Genomic DNA, 17182 nt, shown 5'->3' on the forward strand with positions numbered 1-17182 from the left:
GGAGACAGCGGAGTGCGTCATCGTTGTGATGATGAACTCCTTCGCATTTGTGGATGGGGGCATTGCGTCGTGAAACGTTGTGTACGGTCTGTTCTGGATTAATTTTTTATTTGCCAATGCTGTGAAGTTAAGAGTCATTGCCCGATTACCTAATTGTTTCCCCTTTAGGGGAGTGTAATTGATGAATAGTGTTGTAATTTTACCGTTTACAATTTCATCTCTCCCGAGCCAATCATTCGTGAAACAGATTAGAAATAAAAATGTTCATAGTATTGTTCATCTGCTTATGCGTTAACGAGTCTTATTTTCCGACACGTTCGCAGTCTCTCCAACCATTCATTTCTTGCTTCGTGGTCTTGCTCTTGATAGAGTCTCCCCGTGGTTGCCTCGAGGCCTCAGCTGGCGGGGTCTTGTGTCGTGAAATATGGGGTCGTGACACATTCGCAAAGGCCCCTTCGGGACGCTTGGCCACGCTCGATTATCAGAGTGGGTGGTGATTTTGTTTGGCGTGACGTGCCCTGGCCCGACAGCTTCGTGCGTGGGAATTCGCGTTTACAGAATTCTAGTTCCTCGCCCAAATGCGCTGAGAGCTAATCATAGAAATCCTCATAGTCGTCAATCATCATCATCAGCAGCAGCAGCAGCGGCGATGAACTATCCACCGCTAGATGAAATCCCCCCCCCCCCAAGCCTTCGCCGTCCATCATGCGACATGACAATCCATCTCCGTGGTGGACTTTATTTGGCAATCACCGCGTCGTTCATCTCGATCACCGGCCATCATTACTTCGAGCGACGCGTCCCGCCCAAGGCCACTTACTTTTCTTAACAGTCAATGCGACAACACCTCTAATCCACGTTAAAAAAAGAAGATGCATAACCCATCGGCCCTATGGCCCTCTGGTCGTGCACAATTCCAACAGCATCGGTTCAGTTCCGAGTAAACTCTGGACCGCTTTCGACATTCAGTGTCTCACCAGCAGCCAAGCGTGCTGGAATCAATGCTGGCGAACCGCCAGATGTTCAAGGCAAGGACTCTCTCGTGAAGTGGGAGACAAGAGCAGGTCGTGGCGCTTTTAAAAGAATTATTTTATGAAAGGAAATCGGCGTATGAATGTACGTAACGAAGAAAGGCTATTTAACGGGAATGGAAACACTTTCCAATTACGCGCGGGCGCCGATACCGTGCACGATTTTCCAGGAAGAGCCTTCCATTGAGCTCAGCCTGCGACTCGCACTGCCGTGCTACAGGCAGGTGCGAAGAGAAGCGAGGAGGAATAAAGGGACACTGGGAAAATTGCGAAATGAAAGAACGCGGAAAGTCCATCGTTGCGGAAGAGAGAATCTTATCGGAAAGGTTAAGGGAAAAAAGGTGGGGGCGGCGGCGGGGGGGGGGGTGCCGCGTGTTTCGTTTAATCAAGAGCCGAGACCTAAAACATATTGAAAAGTCAAACGAGAGGCGGCCACAGCTCTCGTGAGACAACTCTGTGCGAATTCACGCTTTAGTCATCAATCAAGAAAAGGGTGCCTTAAAGGTGCGTGGTTTCACACAAACATAATGGTCTCCATATAGCCTCACAGAAAAAAAATGTTGGGGGGCACCTTTTTTGAGGCCTGCAGGGTGCGGCGTGGCCAGCGTCCCACGCCCGGCCGCCTTTTTCTCCACCAGCGCCGACGTCGACGTGGCGAGCCGGGCGCTCATTTAATTTTCATCTGACAAGAGAAACTCGTTGCACCGGAGGACCCAATTCAATCACGGCAGGGCCGAGACTCAGAATTGAACCCCGTCTCTTGGCGGTACCCGCCCGCCGAGTCAACCGAAGGGATCCCGAGGTATAATTCCCACTGACGTTAGCCGTTGGCAGGATACGAACTCGGGTCACCGGGTTCATCGCGCAGCCCGTCAACCGATGCGGTGCCGTCTCCCTCTTTGCAGTGGTGGATGCGAGAAAATTGGTATGGTATTGATATTTACCACGGAAAAAAATATGTATTTCTTTGTAAGAACTGCCCAACACCGTAAGATGTTTCTTGGCCTCGGCTTTGCCCTATTGTGTGTGTGTGTGGCTTCACGCACAGACACACACACAAGCGCCAGATCCCGAACACAGACCGCGACCAAAAACCTCGTAGCTGAGATTCCACCGTTTGTTTCATGATTGTCGTTGTTATGATAGATACGCCAAAACGCTCGCAGGTGCGACAATGGCACGCGACGTTTTTGGCGGGCCAGCGCACGGAAAATGATATCTGCGCGGCAGCGGTTCTGAATTTTTTTTGACAAAAGCCGTCTTGGCACGGGGCCTGCGCCGCTGATGTCTAACCTTAAAGCTCGCCAGCTCTCCCTCCTAAGAGCCTCCATCCAAGATGTCATCACGTTGTGTTGACAGCGCGAGCAGTAATGGGTGGGTGGGGTGAAGATGGTCGTGTGAGCCAGAGCTAGGTGGGTACAATCAGCAGTCGTAATTGGATTTAAAGCTTTCGTGACTGCAAACTCATAGACTCAGAGACCCATAGACTCACACAGAGACCCAGACACTAACACAGAAACCCATAGACTCGGAGATCCATAGACTCACACAGAGACTCATAGCACTGGCTTCCAGTAAGATTTCGCATTCAGTATAAGTTAGCCATGCTGGTCTGTGAAGTACTGCTCGGTCTTGGACCAATATACCTCGGGGCCCCGACTGATCTGCCACACGCCTGGAGTTCTTGCTCTACGCTCTTTAGAGCAGCACCTGCTACGGCTACTCTCCCAGCCTCTTCTCTTTGCTCGCCGCTGGGTAGGCGTCGGGCATTCTGAAGCGTCGCCCCAAGGATATGGAATACCTAGCCGGCGGTGATCAGGCACGCTGGAAGGCCTCGGTGTCTTTCGGAGGGAGTGCAAGATTCACTGTTTTCTCATGGCTTTTACTGGAATGTTCTTTTAGTTTGTCTTTGCATTTTATTTAGCGTACGACATTTTGATACCCCCTTGAGCGGAGGTGATATTACATTTAAAATAAATACGGTTCCGGGTAAATAAAGTTACATAGACCCAGAGACCCACAGACTCACACAGATATGCATAGACTCACGGAAATACCTATAGACTAGCACAGAGACGCATGGAATTAGAGACCCACAGATTCACAAAGAGACTCATAGACTGACACAGAGACCCATAGCATCACACAGAGACCCATATAATCACACAGAGACCTTTAGACTCACACAGATACGCATAGACTCACGGAGAGACCCATAGACTAGCACAGAGACGCATGGAATCAGAGAGCCATAGACTCACAAAGAGACTCAAAGACTGACATAGAGACCCGTTGAATCACACAGAGACCCATATAATCACACAGAGACCTTTAGACTCACACAGATACGCATAGACTCACGAAGAGACCCATAGACTAGCAATTCTGGGGGTCCCCATTCGATGATGCCCGTCCTGCCCATTGTACAGTGCGGTTTGTACCTGGACCACGTGTGCGCTGTGCGTGTTGCTGGTGAACACGCGTGTGCCCCCGGCTGGCTTGCAGTTTGACACCGCCAGTGCTGCCCGAGGACAGGGCTCTCCTTCCATGGGCAGGGCTCTCATGGCAGCCTTGCCCTCATCGCCCATGTACCTACACACGCAGGTGGGTGGGGTGGCAGGGGGGGGGGGGGTACATGCAGAAAGGGCACCAACGTTTACATAAGTGTAAAGAAAGAGAAAGATCGGTTTAACACGTTGGCTTTAGCGACCAATAGCATCCATGATACGAGTATTTTTGGGGGTTAGATCGCGTAAGTATATGGAAGTGTCGTTAAACCCGCTACCACCCGACACAGCCAACTAGTAAGGTTTGTCACGTAAACAGAACGTGCCAATTCGTCACTTGTACAGCAACACCGGCTGTGTGTTGGAGTGCATTGAAAATGTTGCGGCTTTGGCCACGTTACCTGACAAACCTTACTAGTTGGCTGTGTCGGGTGGTGGCGGGTTTAACGACACATTTATATATTTAAGCGATCTAACCCCCCCAAAAAAGACGTGTATCATGAAAGAGAAAGATGTCTCCTCCCCCCCCCCCCGTGTAGCTTTCGTAGATTTTTGGCGCAAGTGCCGTTGGCGAGTGCATGTGGTAACGGCGGCGTGGCACGCGAAGGGGGTGGTGTGGCCGGCCACCTTTGTCTTCCCAATGCTGATGGGGTGGGGGGGAGTTGGAGTTCCCTCCCACAACACACCATACCGGGTCCGGTGTGTAAACCGATGTTCAAAACACAAACATGTCCCGTGGAGCCTACGTGCAGTGTTGGCATACACATTATACACAAAGCGCTTGCCACAAATGAACCACAATACCTTGCTTATTTCGAGGACCATAAACTATCATCACGCGAACTCCGCTCATCCTCTCAGCGGCTTTTGGCTACCCATTGAACAAAGGCGGTGGTCACCGCATCGCTCGCTTTCAGGTGCGCTTTTGCGGCCGTCTGGAACGCTCTTCCTTCCAAAATTAGGAAGCCGCTGCAGCTTGGCACTTTTAAATTATCTAGATAAAAAGTCATTCTTTAAAACTGCTTTTTTGTGTTTAGTTTGCTATCCTCCCCCCGCACCTCCGATCAGCACAGTTGGCTGCTTGCGGTGCGAAAGAAGTTCAACGCACGTGCGTACAAAAGTCCTGTTAGCGAGCACCCATCAAGGCCAGCACGGCGAACGTAGCGGGTGGTGTGATTGGCATCACACACACGTGCGTCTTCATTCTCCAGTGGTGCATGTTTACGCGTCGCCTGAGGTCCTCGTTTAGAGGCTGAGCCGACGTAGGGAAGGCACAGGACTGGACGATGAAGCCGGAGCAGGCGGCCGTCCCCCTCTGGCCTTGTGGTCGCCGTCGCCACTCCCTGGATCCATCAAATCGCCGGTGACTCTGCTCCGGCCGTCACTGAGACTCGGCGTGAGGTCGTGCACAGAGGTCAACGCGGACCATCAACGCAGCACCCCTCAGCTGTCCAAGTTAAATGGTTTTAGCCACGGCCGGGAATTGGGCTTGCAGCGCAGTGCACTAACCACTGACGCTAACCTCTTACCGCATACATACACACACAGCAAACATTGCCTGCCACCCGTCGTTCGCCACTTAAGTGGCCGTGATGTTACCACGGCGCTTGTTGCCAGACGTTGGGGCCACGTGAAATGTCGAAGGCTCGGTGGTAGGAGGTCACGGGAAAGACTCGGGTGCTATGGGTTGACTGACTGAAATGACGGGCAGATGCATCAGCTGTGCTACCCACTGTGACAACTAGCCCAACGCTCGGCTCGTTGTTGTGAGCGTCGCTCACCCCCCCCCCCCCCCTCCTCCGTTTTTGTCAATCTTGACTCTGCTGGTACTGGTCATCAGCAAGTCCTGTCAGCTCCAAATCTTTCCAGACCACATCAGCCCATCACCTCTGTAGCCCATGTCACACACAACGTAACCCCATTCAATATGGCCAAACATAAGCTTCTTGGGTAACCAACAGTGTCTGGGCACGCGGGCTTTGTGACCCAGCCAATGCAGCCTAAGCCTGCCGGCCAAGGAGCGAGCGATGGGACCGTGTCCAGATCTTTGCAGCATCTGGGGTGAGCTCGAGCAATCCAGCCTGGTTAAACCCAGGGTGGATCTGAGGCAGCCCAATCTGTACGGTTCAAACCGGCATAAGCACACACACACACACGGTGGGGGTGGGTGGATGTCGTGGGCTCAGTGAGAGATTATTTAAGTCGCTCTCGGCAGGAGCAGCCGGCAGACATTAACGCAAATCGCACTGGTGGACGCGACGCTTAGACCTGCCGGCAACTTATGACATTGGGACCGGGCAATCGGCATCTCTCCCAGGTCACGTGGTTGAGTTTTCAAGGTCACCTGAGGAGCGTTGCGGTGGGGGGTATATGGCTCTCCTGGTGGGCACATCACGCTGTCGTCGTCGTGAAGATAATATTCCCTGAATTCGTATCACGTGGTCCTTTTCGAACTCGTTATTAGGCGTTTAGCTGTTTAACAAAGTGCAATTCCTAGCGGCGTAATCAAAAGTTGTCTCCATCGAGACGTTCAAGCTGTTAACGATCATAACACAATAATAATACAGATGCTGCGTATGAATAAATGTGACTGAACGACGATCAACTTTAAGCAACATGCGAGTCACAACGTAATGGCTTTAATCTACACGAGAAGTGAGTAGCAGCCATAAAAAAGCGTGGTTATTGGCGAATTAACAGCGACGGTGCAAGTGTGCACCGTTTGAGAGCAATGCGATGCGCATTAAATTGAAATGAGGCAGCAGCCCTGAATAAGTTTCCAAACGGAATAGACATTACGGTGTTCCTGCGTCAACGGGATATAAATTGCTGTGAGTCTCAACGATATATTATTCGGAAGTTCATTAAAATTAAAAAGAACTCACGCAACGTAACCTCAATAGACACAAAGCCTGCAACAACTTTAAACATGTTTTACATTAACAACGCTGGAACACATCATCCCTTTCAAATTTGTCTTTATTGCACACTTTCAAAGCTGTTTGGATTGACCCAGTTGCGGACAAAGTCACCAAGTTCCATCGAGCACACGTAAATGTAAAAATATATAACCACGGTGTGTTCCGTGCCTACACCATCGCCATGAACCCACAGAGTGTCATCACCCCGTTCCTCAACCCACGCATAGTCATTCACCAGATTTGCCACCAGATGACTTTCGTTTTAATCTAGGATTGAAGCTTTCGTGACTACAGGAATTACTATACTCATTGGTTCTTTCGGTAAAAGTCACGTATGTAGAAATGTCGTGATCTATTTAACATTTTATTGTATTTCTACACACGTGACTTTTGTTCTGTTCTTCCCGTTTGCCGATAATAAAACGCGCACCCTGAATTTAGGAAAGAGGTTTCTGGATGTCGCTCCAGCCATCATCCAGGAACCCAGCTGGGGAACCTGAAATCCGTCCTCCCGGGAGAGAAGAAGTACCAGAGACGCCTCGACACGTGGCAGGGCCGCTGAGATGACTATTGTGTTCGATCAGGAGATACATTTGATGAGATGTCGTCCTTTTAGTTGCGTCTAAATAAAAATAGTCCCTGTACTCTTGGATCAAACCTCGTATATATAATATATACTAGCCTATAGGTCGTCCAAGGACGGGTGTATAGCAGTAAATCTGACATTGAAGAGAAAAGCAGGCAGTAAACTAATATTCAGTGCATCCATTGGTGTGCCATTTGTTATGACCGGTAACACAGACTTTGTTTTATTTCACGGTGATATCCCATGTTCATCATTGCGCCCTTATTCATTCTACGTCTCAACAAGGGTTACAGGGTTCGCGTGGCGTGAGGGTTCTGGATTTTTAATGAGGGTTAAGTTCTCGGTGAAGAGGCCCTCACCCATGTGGAGTGACGTCAACCGCTCACGATTATTAATGACAGCGTTACGGAGTGAGCGTGACATCAAGGCTCTGGCTTTTTAAATATTAATGATTTCTTTGTTAACTTTACTTTCCGTAAAGAAAGGAAGCTACTTTTCCTAAACAAATTTTCGTTTCCGTTCCACCTCCTTCATGCGAAAAGACGTCACCCGTTCATGATCATTAATGAGGGGGGCTGTTCGACGTGGAGTGACGTCACGCGCGTTACACACAGACATTCTTGGCTCATTAGATTCGTGATAATCGCTCTACTTTCGAACGTAGACGTGGGAGCATAGGAAGTGCAGTGCAACAATAGATTTTGCTGCACAGCCCCGTAGCCACCCTTATTACCGACTGGTGCACGTCAGTCACTCGTCTAAGCACCGTACAGGCCCAAATCCTGCTTAGCTTCAGGAATCTGATGAGATGGACACATACTATGTGATGTAGCCATAGGCAGGTGCTGAAATAAGTCAAATAAAAACATCCTTCCGTCAGCTCTATCGTCCAGGTGGATTTGCTCTATCACCGTCATCGTCGGCATTTGCTCAATCCACTGCTGGATGAAGGCCCTCCACCAAGCCGCCCCGCCACCTGCTCACGAACGGACCTCATTGTTCCATCTCCATGGCGGACGCCACTCCTTGGGCGCGTTCCGCTCCTAGTCTGGGAGACAGTTTTAAATCCTCACCGTCGATCAGCGTTCCCATCTCGCCGTGACGTCGTCCCTGCCCATGCCCCCACTCACTTTGCGTCACGGTCTGAATTATGTCATTCTCAGCCTGCGTGCGTTCTCGAATCCACGTGCAGTTCCTCTTCCCGTCGCCCAAATGCATTTCCGCAAGCGTGCATCTCTCCACATTGCTGTGGGCATGTGCAGTGTAATTGCCAAACTCGATGGAAATTCATATTTAAAAAATTAATGGCAATACCATAGCGATGCAAATGAAATCTGTGTTCTCAAAGAGTCACCCACAGAGTACTATAAAATAATTATTTTCGCGAGTCATGAATACGTTATCATTGTTTATCTCTGAGCTTTCATCGTGCCGTCAATTCTTGAAGCAACGGTTTGATATTCTTTTTTTTAGCTTTCAAAATTAATTGCACATCGTGGAGTTGGAGAGACGGGGAGAGAAAAAGAAAACCTTCCACGGGATCATAATTTCATTACTATAATGCACATCGATAACAGCGCACGGCAACAACAACAATAATTACATTGTTTTTTTTTTAACATGAAAACAAAATCAATCACAACACAGGCAACAGAAAACCCCAGTTCATTATTTTTACGAGTTTCTCCATCGGCAACTGTTGGCAAACAATCCCTGCAATCAAGTCATTGTACAGCTCACGTGTACAATTACTCCTCCCCTCCACCCGTCAAGAGAACGTCCATCACGGGGAGACGGAGCGATTAAATAAGCTGGTGCACCGGTGGATCATTGTTGCATCGCACGATTGTGGAAGGTGGTGTTGGCGGCTTGCGAAGGGCCACTTCATCCGGCAGTGGATTAACCGCGGCTGATGATGATGATGATGATCTCCCCCGTGCTTACAGTAAATTGAGTTGAGGTTCAAAACAAAGTATACTACCGTAGTTTGATGATGACAATTAGATGTATTAGGCAGAGAGAGAAATGGCAAAAATTGTGCAGGTAACTTCACTCATGCCTAGATGATAGCCTCTGTTTGCCCAGATTACAGCCTTCTCTGGTATCGCTCATATCCACACACACACGCGCGCGTAAATGTTTATTTATCACCGTGGTTGCTGATCAGCTGTCCCAACACACACAAGGCTGGTTTGTCAGGGCGACACAGCGGGTGCCAATGTGTCACCACCACCCTCCCCCCCCCTAGTCTATTGTCGTCATTCTCCACTGTCGTCTCGTAGCGAGATCAAGAATCTTTTTGTACATCTCATGGAGTAGACGTTGTCGTTGTGCTCCATGGGTCGGGTAAACCGCTCCAGGGAAAGATGTTTTTATTTATTTCACAGGACATCTCTCTTCCCCGCCCCCGCGCTCTCCCCACCAAAGAAAATCCTTCCAAGTTGCAATTTGATAGTTTACAGAATCGGGCGCACTTGGCCCACACGCTCTTCTATGACACTTTCCTGATGTCTAGAGGATGGTGCATGTCGTTATTTCATCTCGGTTGCCTTGCTGTAATACCTTGGCTTTCTGGCGTTTCTAAAAGTGTTTTAAATAGATTACAACGTATGCAAAACTCAGCTGCCCGGGTTTTCACCAGCTCCAAGTCGGGTGACCACATTACTACGAGTTTATATTTCCTGTGAAGTACAGAATCGACTTCAATAATCGTCTGCTCACGTGTAAGGCACTGGAATGGGTTGGCTCCTAAATATCTCGCCGATCTGCTCAAGTTGGATATTGCACTGCGAAAAGTTAGATCGGCTGATTCTGTTCCTGGCATAATTCCGAAGACAAGACTGTGATGATGTTACATGGGAGACAGGGAGCCTTCTGCTGCCAAACTCCACGATTATGGAATCCCCTTTCCTCGGTCCATTAGGGATTCTGATTCACGTATTAACACTCACCGATTTTTATCGCCGGCTTTCCCCGTAACTTTGGATTTGAAACCAATGTTTACGCATTTGCTGTTGTTTGATTTGATTACTCGGTTATTGATATAATTATGCACTATTCTCACAGTTTGTTCTTCATTGTATTGGCATTTTGAGTGAAGTTGGCATTGATATTATTCTTATTACCAGCTTTCGATTTCACTTAGATTGTATCTATATTTGTGAGTGCGTTTTTTTTTTAGATATTTCCTTGAGATATTTCTATATGAAAGGCGCTTCATCAAATAGAGTTTATTGTTATGTTCGTCACGTCACAGTAAAAGTTAGATGTGTAATTCTCAGAGATGGAATTTGGCCAAATTAAATGAAAATGTTATACGACGAGTTTGCTTGTGGGCATATCTGCAGCACTAAAAGGTATTTGTTTCTTGACTTAAAGCTTTCGTGACTGCAGGAATTCAAAGTCTTTGGGTCTTTCAGCAAAGTCACGTAGATAGAAAAATAATTTCAAAAATTACGACGTTTCGATCGCAACACAAGCAAGCAGGATAAACAGCAGTTATCCTGCTGTATTTTTTCACCTGAAGACGATTGCTTGTGTTGCGATCGAAACGTCGTAATTTTTTGTATAATTTTTCTATGATAATTGGTTTGTTACCCTTTTATCTGGCAACAAAACTGGCAAAGGAGGTTCCAAAAGACCCAAAGAGTATTTGTTTCTATACTTAATATGACCATAACATGGAAGTTCAACCTCTTAATACCCCACCCCCATACTCCTTAGGCTCCAGCCCTTCCTGATTAGACACCGACTCCTGACACAATCATCAGGGTCAACCGCCTCAATGTAAAATCGCAGCTGTTGCTCTACATCAACATCGGCCATACGAAGATGACGATGACGACGACGAAGAAGACTGACAGACGAGGACCTCTCCATCCTCTTTTGGGAGCTGCCCCTTCTTCGTTCGGGGAGCAGTGGCTTCGTGACAACCCAACATGCCTCTTAGAGCAAAATAATAATAGTGATGGGCATTTTGTGCGTGCAGTCATTGGGTGGGCCCCCATGGGTGTGGAGGTACGAATTCTACAGAGGCAGCAGTGAGCGCCACGGTGGCGAGATGCTAACTACCTCTCCTGGTATACGGGATTGTGGGTTCGATCCCAACTCTGACGCCTGTATATTTGTAGTTTACATCTCTCTCTGTCTCCCTGAGGTCGTGTGGATTTTTTTCCGGGTCCTCCAGTTTTTCCCTCCACATTTAGAATCAATAAGCACTTAGAGTCTTTAGCAGCAATACATTTCCACGTGATAAGCCACTTTATTGAGCTGTCACTTGTGATTGCCAGGTCGCTTCTGAAAATATTCAGTGTGTCTCTTTGCTTAGTCATTGGTGACCATACTATAACCCCGTTAATTCACTACACTCGTAACTTCAGTCTGTGTGGGTCCGATGTCTCCATTTAAGCCCGTGGGACTCTATCTAGTTTTTAAAATAAATACATCTACAAGTTTCTACAATAAATTATGAGTGCCAGAACCGAGACCATCAACTCGCTGCATTTGAAAATCCAGTTTAATCACAAGTAGTTCAAACCCACATTCAAAACCAAAATCTCAGCATCGCCAATTCGGTGACCTTTGACCTCTGAACCACCGGGCCACCTCATAATGGGTTCTATCACAGTTACAATATAGAGAGTGGAATAAACATAACATGAGAAATAGAATCATGAATAATTCATACATCAAGCAGATAAATAAAAGGCAGGTTCATGCCGCAGCTCACATACCTTCAAGCCAGCCCTGATTATAGCCTTTCTCTCTGTTTCATCCATCCGGTCTCGAATGTTTATCCTTGATATGCTGATAAGGGCTTGTCAACTGATACATTCACTTGAACGTATTTTTCTTCTGACCTTTTTGTTACATGTATTATCTTACACATTTCCTAACAAACCCCCCAAAAGCATATATTACACACAACGAGCATTGATGCTGCGCTCTAAAAAGGCAAAAGTGTAACCAACGGATAGTTAGTTGGTCGGGGTTTTATTTTTCAAAGGATTAAAAGTGGATGAACGCCAGTGGCGTCCTAATATCTGGGTGGACAGAGGTGGAGGGGCTTGTGAGAAACTCGTCTCATTAGTCCCACGGTTTCAAAGGCCGCGCCGGGGAGATGGAACAAAACGGACGACCTCCCGATGGCAAAATCCGCCACCCGTGGCCAAGCTCCCCCACGTGGTACCACGAAGGTTCGATTCGTTGCGCAATGCATCCCGGGTATTTTACGGAAGAAATAAAAACGATCCGAACCTTCCGATCGCAATCCTCTAAAAAAACAACAACAACGAAGAGGAGACCCGCTTTTGTCTGCATGCGTCGCCATACAGTATATGAGCGTTGAACAACGTCTAAGGAATGTAAAATGCTTTGCTGCTGAACGCCCCGTGTATTTACCTCGGTGGCGGGCGGCCCCTTCGAGCGAGCAGCAAGCAAAGGCTCCTGGGAGAAGGCTGCCTCCGAGATTTAATTAATTTGCTTTGTTTGTCCTCAAACTCCCACGTATTGGCCCCCAACTATCGGCCAAACTCCCCCATTATTGTCCAGCAACTTGCCCCCCCCCCGCCCCCGCGCGCGTCCGATTGGCGCGGTTGGCTACGTACGGCGTGAAATAAGTTCAACGTACATACGGACAGACATACGGGCGCGCGTGTGTCAAGTTCACATGCTATTTGAGCAGATAGGGCCGTTCTTGAAATCTCGGCTGATGTTTAAATGCGCGCGTGTAGAGCCCCCTTTTTTATCCACTGCTGGATGACGGCCTCCAATAAGCCTTGCGCGTCAGTGGGGGGTTACGTCGCCACGCTGGTGAGCGCAGATTAATCGCGGGAACATATAAGAAGAGTACAACAATTTATATGATTCAACTGTCCTCTGCTGCCCACAACGTAGCAAAGCTGCCTATGGCAACGTGGTGTGCATGGTGGTCACCCATCCAAGCACTCATCAGGCTCAACCCTTGCTTAGCTTCCGAGACCTGACAAGGTTGAGCACATTCTCATAGGCCGCGTATGAAAAATAATCTAATAGCTCAATGGGCTTTACCTGGTAAAATAAACATAGATTTTTTTGTTTGTTTGTGATTTGCTGATCTTTGCTTTGCTTTGCACTCCGATCTTGTTTTCGTATTGTTTGCCGTTGTAACTTTCTGACCCACCTCTCCTGGACATCTGTGAGAAAGAGCTTCATAGGAATTCGGATTTTTCCAGTATAAATAAAGATTTTGATTCTAATAGGCATCTGCATTCTCGAATTCGTGTTACGTCCAATTAGATTGGCCACCGTGGACATCTGGAATAGTGTCCAGAAATCTCAATGAGATAAATTTCATCTTATAACCGGCGCTACTGCAATACTCACAGATGTATCCATAGAGTGATACAGCATGAGATGTAAAACAAAAAATATCCGAAGATGTAAAAAATATATACGCTGCTGGGAGGTGGAAATGTATCTTGCCACGGCAGATCCTGCATTTGGCGTGGGAAACTTACAAATTCCTTGTCTTGGATGCATTCTCGGGATCATTCGGGCAATTGCACAAGCTCGGGCGAAAATCCCGTGACACCATAACTTCCGGTGACCACATCAAACTTAAAAACGTTGAAGTTTTATTTTACCATCTAAGGCCCACTGAGCTATATAGCTCTTTTTCGGAAGCGACCTGGCACCGAATGAGGGCTCAACGATTTGGTTTATTGCGTAGAAATTAGTAACATTTTTTACCAGGCCCACTGAGCTACGTAGCTCTTTTTCACAGGAGCGACCTGGCTACCACGAATGATCGCCCAACGAAGTGGTTTATTACGTTGAAATTTATAGCAGCCAAATACTCTAAATGCACGTTTTCTAAATTTGGAGGGAAAAACCGGAGGACCCGGAGAAAAATCCATGCAACCACGGAGAGAACATGCAAACTCCAAATAAACCGGGTCAGGATCGGGATTGAACCCACGACCTCCTGTAAACCAGGAGAGGTAGTTAACATCTCGCCACCGCGGCGTTGCTGGGCCAGTACCGTACCTCCAGTGATGGTGGTGATAAAAAAAAAACATTATTTCATAGAGCTGTCAAATTATTCCCAGAAGCGTCCATCCCCACGGCTTCATTTTTAGCCAGTGAGCTTTTGACAGACACATCACACCACCGTCTCCCCCAGCTGACCCAACCACCCACTCTCTGGAGGTGCACATGATAAATTAAGTGTACCTGGCATGTCAGAATCCCTGTGAGCTGAATTTAACTCTGGTGAATCCAGGCAGACAGGCAGATGATAGGCTTTGACCGCAATGTCCACTGTATACATGTGACGGTAATGCCTGGCTGGCCTGTTCAAAGAAGGCAAGGCAGGGAGTTGACACTGCTCAATCACAATCTGGACACGGGTCCCCCCCCCCCACCGCGATTAAAAACTGTCTTTGAACTAGATACAATAATTATGCTTTCACGAAAAACCTTCACAAAAATATATTGAGCAGTGATATTTTTTGGGCATATTTTTTTTTTTATAAATTTCTTTCTGACTTGCTGATTATACTGCCATGCGGTTCTGGAAATCTGGATTTTTTTTTTTAATCAAACACACTGAGCAGTGCTCATGGACCAATTCAAAACTATATATTAAACATGTGTGGGGGGAGGTGGGGGGGGGTTTGATCTTTTTATTTTTTCTCCCAAAGCGAATGCAACTTCTTGCTATCCGTGTCACGTCACGAGATGAAGTCTCCATTCGTGATGCACGCAGAGCTGCGCAAACCGTTCGCGTTCGAGAATTGGCCAGTGGAAGTGGAGATCTCAGAGCCCACCTCTGTGATCCCTTCGTGTGACCTCTGGTCCACACATTAAAGGGCAGCAATATCCTCTCGCGATCTGCGTCTGGGAATAACGTTCGTCGAATGAGAGTCGGACCGGTATTTGAATTTTTTTGCCCAATCAGGTATGGAACCAAATATGACGTCGTGGGTTCTTGATGCTGTGATTTGTGACCGGACTCTACTCCATTGATTCGCTACATGCGAGAAGTCAGTTTGATCACAGCTGCTCGCATTCAAACCCAGGACCACAGTGGTTCCAGCTTCAGGGCTCCTGACCTCTGAGCCACCCAGCCACCTTTAAATGGCTTTTGTCAGTACATAAATATCAGAGCAATTCACAATCTGAATATGAGTTCTGTATTAGGTAACTAGGCAGTTGAGATCAGTGATGCAGAATGATATTCGTTTGGAATATTGTGGTTGGCGTGGGCCTCGGTACAAAAAATAAATTGAGGGTCCTTGTTCAATCACCGCCCCATCCTTCCCAGCCTGGCACCTGGTTGCCTCCGGCCCGCGGGACGCTGTGCAGTTGCACCGTCTGCACTCCACTGCTGGACAATGCAGGCAACAACTAAAATCGCTACAAACGTTACATTAATCACAAGAGAGAATGCAATATGCGTTGGGTTGCAATTGTAAACCATTGCCAAATATGAGAATCTCCAAAGGAGTTTGGTTTTGGTCAGGTTTGAAATGATTAAGTGCATTCACACGTGACAGCCCCCTGCTTGAACACGAACAAACAATCACAAACAAACATTGGGATTATGTCAGCCTCTGTGGCTTCATGAAATGCTGACTGGGCAGACTGCTGCCACTGCCGCCGCTGCTGCTGCTGCTACTGATTAAACCACAACGTTTAAACTTATGTTACATAATCGGACAGAGAAGTACATTTCATACTGCAGTGAGATGAAAGGCACATTGAGAAATCGCTGCCGTACGGAGGACAGCAGTGGTCCATACAATCAATGTCATCCACATTGACAATCAGAGCCTCAGTGGCTGTGGTAGTACCACTGCCAGGTCATCACCAGGACACTTTGATTGATCTGTTTTTTTTTGTTTTCAAAAGCCCCACAACAACTATTGAGTGCAGGCTTCTGGGACTAATGTAATTGCATAAATTGGAATCCTTCTTCCGTTGTATTGACCATCCCACTGTAATGTTTTTTAATCGGATTCCAATTTTCGTTCGTGCAGCCGGTTTTGATTTTAATCAGTTTCCAATTTGTTAGTTAAATTTGTACGGGCCAGCCTTGTACGTGTGCGCGTCATTGTATACATGCATGCGCGTACGTATATTAGGAAGCCACTGGCGATATCCACTTTTAAATCTAGATTGAAAACTAATTTATTTAGAACTGCGGTTTGTGTTTAGTTTGTTGTCCTTCCCCCGCACCTCCGATTAGTACGGTTGGCTACGTACGGTGCGAAAGAAGTTCAACATACATACATACATACACGGGGTTGAGCGGTGGCACAGTTGTTAGCGCACTACGCTATGAACATGACCACCCGAGTTCGATTCCTGGCTATGGCTAACATCAGCGGTGAATGTCAAAACCGATCCTGTGAAATCAGCCTTAAACATAATACCTCGTAGGACATATAAACATCAGAACTGGGGAGACAAAGGCGGCTGGGTGTGGTGCTGGCCACGAACACCACCCCCTCGTTTGCGATATTTACCTTAATGGGTGCTTACTGACAGCACTCGCCCGAACAGCCTGTGTCGACTACACGGGGCTTTTTGTCTTTGTGTGCATCAATGCATCTCTGCACACAACGACTTTATTAAGCATGCAGCGAGAGATGTAGCCCTGCTATATTATAATATGTGCATCATGCTAACGTCGCGTATGTCGATTTAGCATGATTGAAAATGCTGTTGTGGGATTATGTCTACTTTGGTGGCTCTCCAAGGTGCCGAATGTAAATACTGAGCAAGAGATGGATTAAAATGTCATCTTGTAATTTCCATTGCATAACGCGGCATTAGTTTACCCCAAGTCCCTACACAGACATAGTGCCAGACCTTGTGCAAGCAGAAAAAACACATTTAATTCATTTTATTCCAGGCAATGTATCACCCACCCTATAATGTGTAATACTACCCAATGAATCCGTGTTGGTTTAGGTTATGCATTGCTGTTGAGATGATGCTAATGCAAGTTAGAGTATCAATAGTTTCATGATGAAATTCACGTGAATGGAGGTGGTAAAGAGATCGCAATTGTATCTGCGTGTTCGTAATTATAATGACGTTAGAGAATGAGGTCATGGTAAACAAAACAAAAATGTGAAACCGTAGATGACG

General features: G+C 47.2%; 1 protein-coding gene across 1 annotated transcript in view; it reads right to left on the reverse strand.

Annotated features, from left to right (window-relative positions):
* The window catches only part of LOC144733446 (kelch-like protein 9), a 48645-nt gene extending 45029 nt beyond the window's left edge, over nt 1-3616 (reverse strand). The window contains exon 1 of the mRNA XM_078615354.1: nt 3473-3616. Coding sequence (XP_078471480.1) covers nt 3473-3595 — 123 coding nt within the window. The 5' untranslated portion in view covers nt 3596-3616. The remainder of the gene's footprint in view (nt 1-3472) is intronic.
* Nucleotides 3617-17182: the final 13566 nt, after the last annotated feature.

This window comes from Lampetra planeri, chromosome 47 (genome assembly GCF_965212315.1).
Source record: "Lampetra planeri chromosome 47, kcLamPlan1.2.h2, whole genome shotgun sequence".
Taxonomy (NCBI): domain Eukaryota; kingdom Metazoa; phylum Chordata; class Hyperoartia; order Petromyzontiformes; family Petromyzontidae; genus Lampetra; species Lampetra planeri.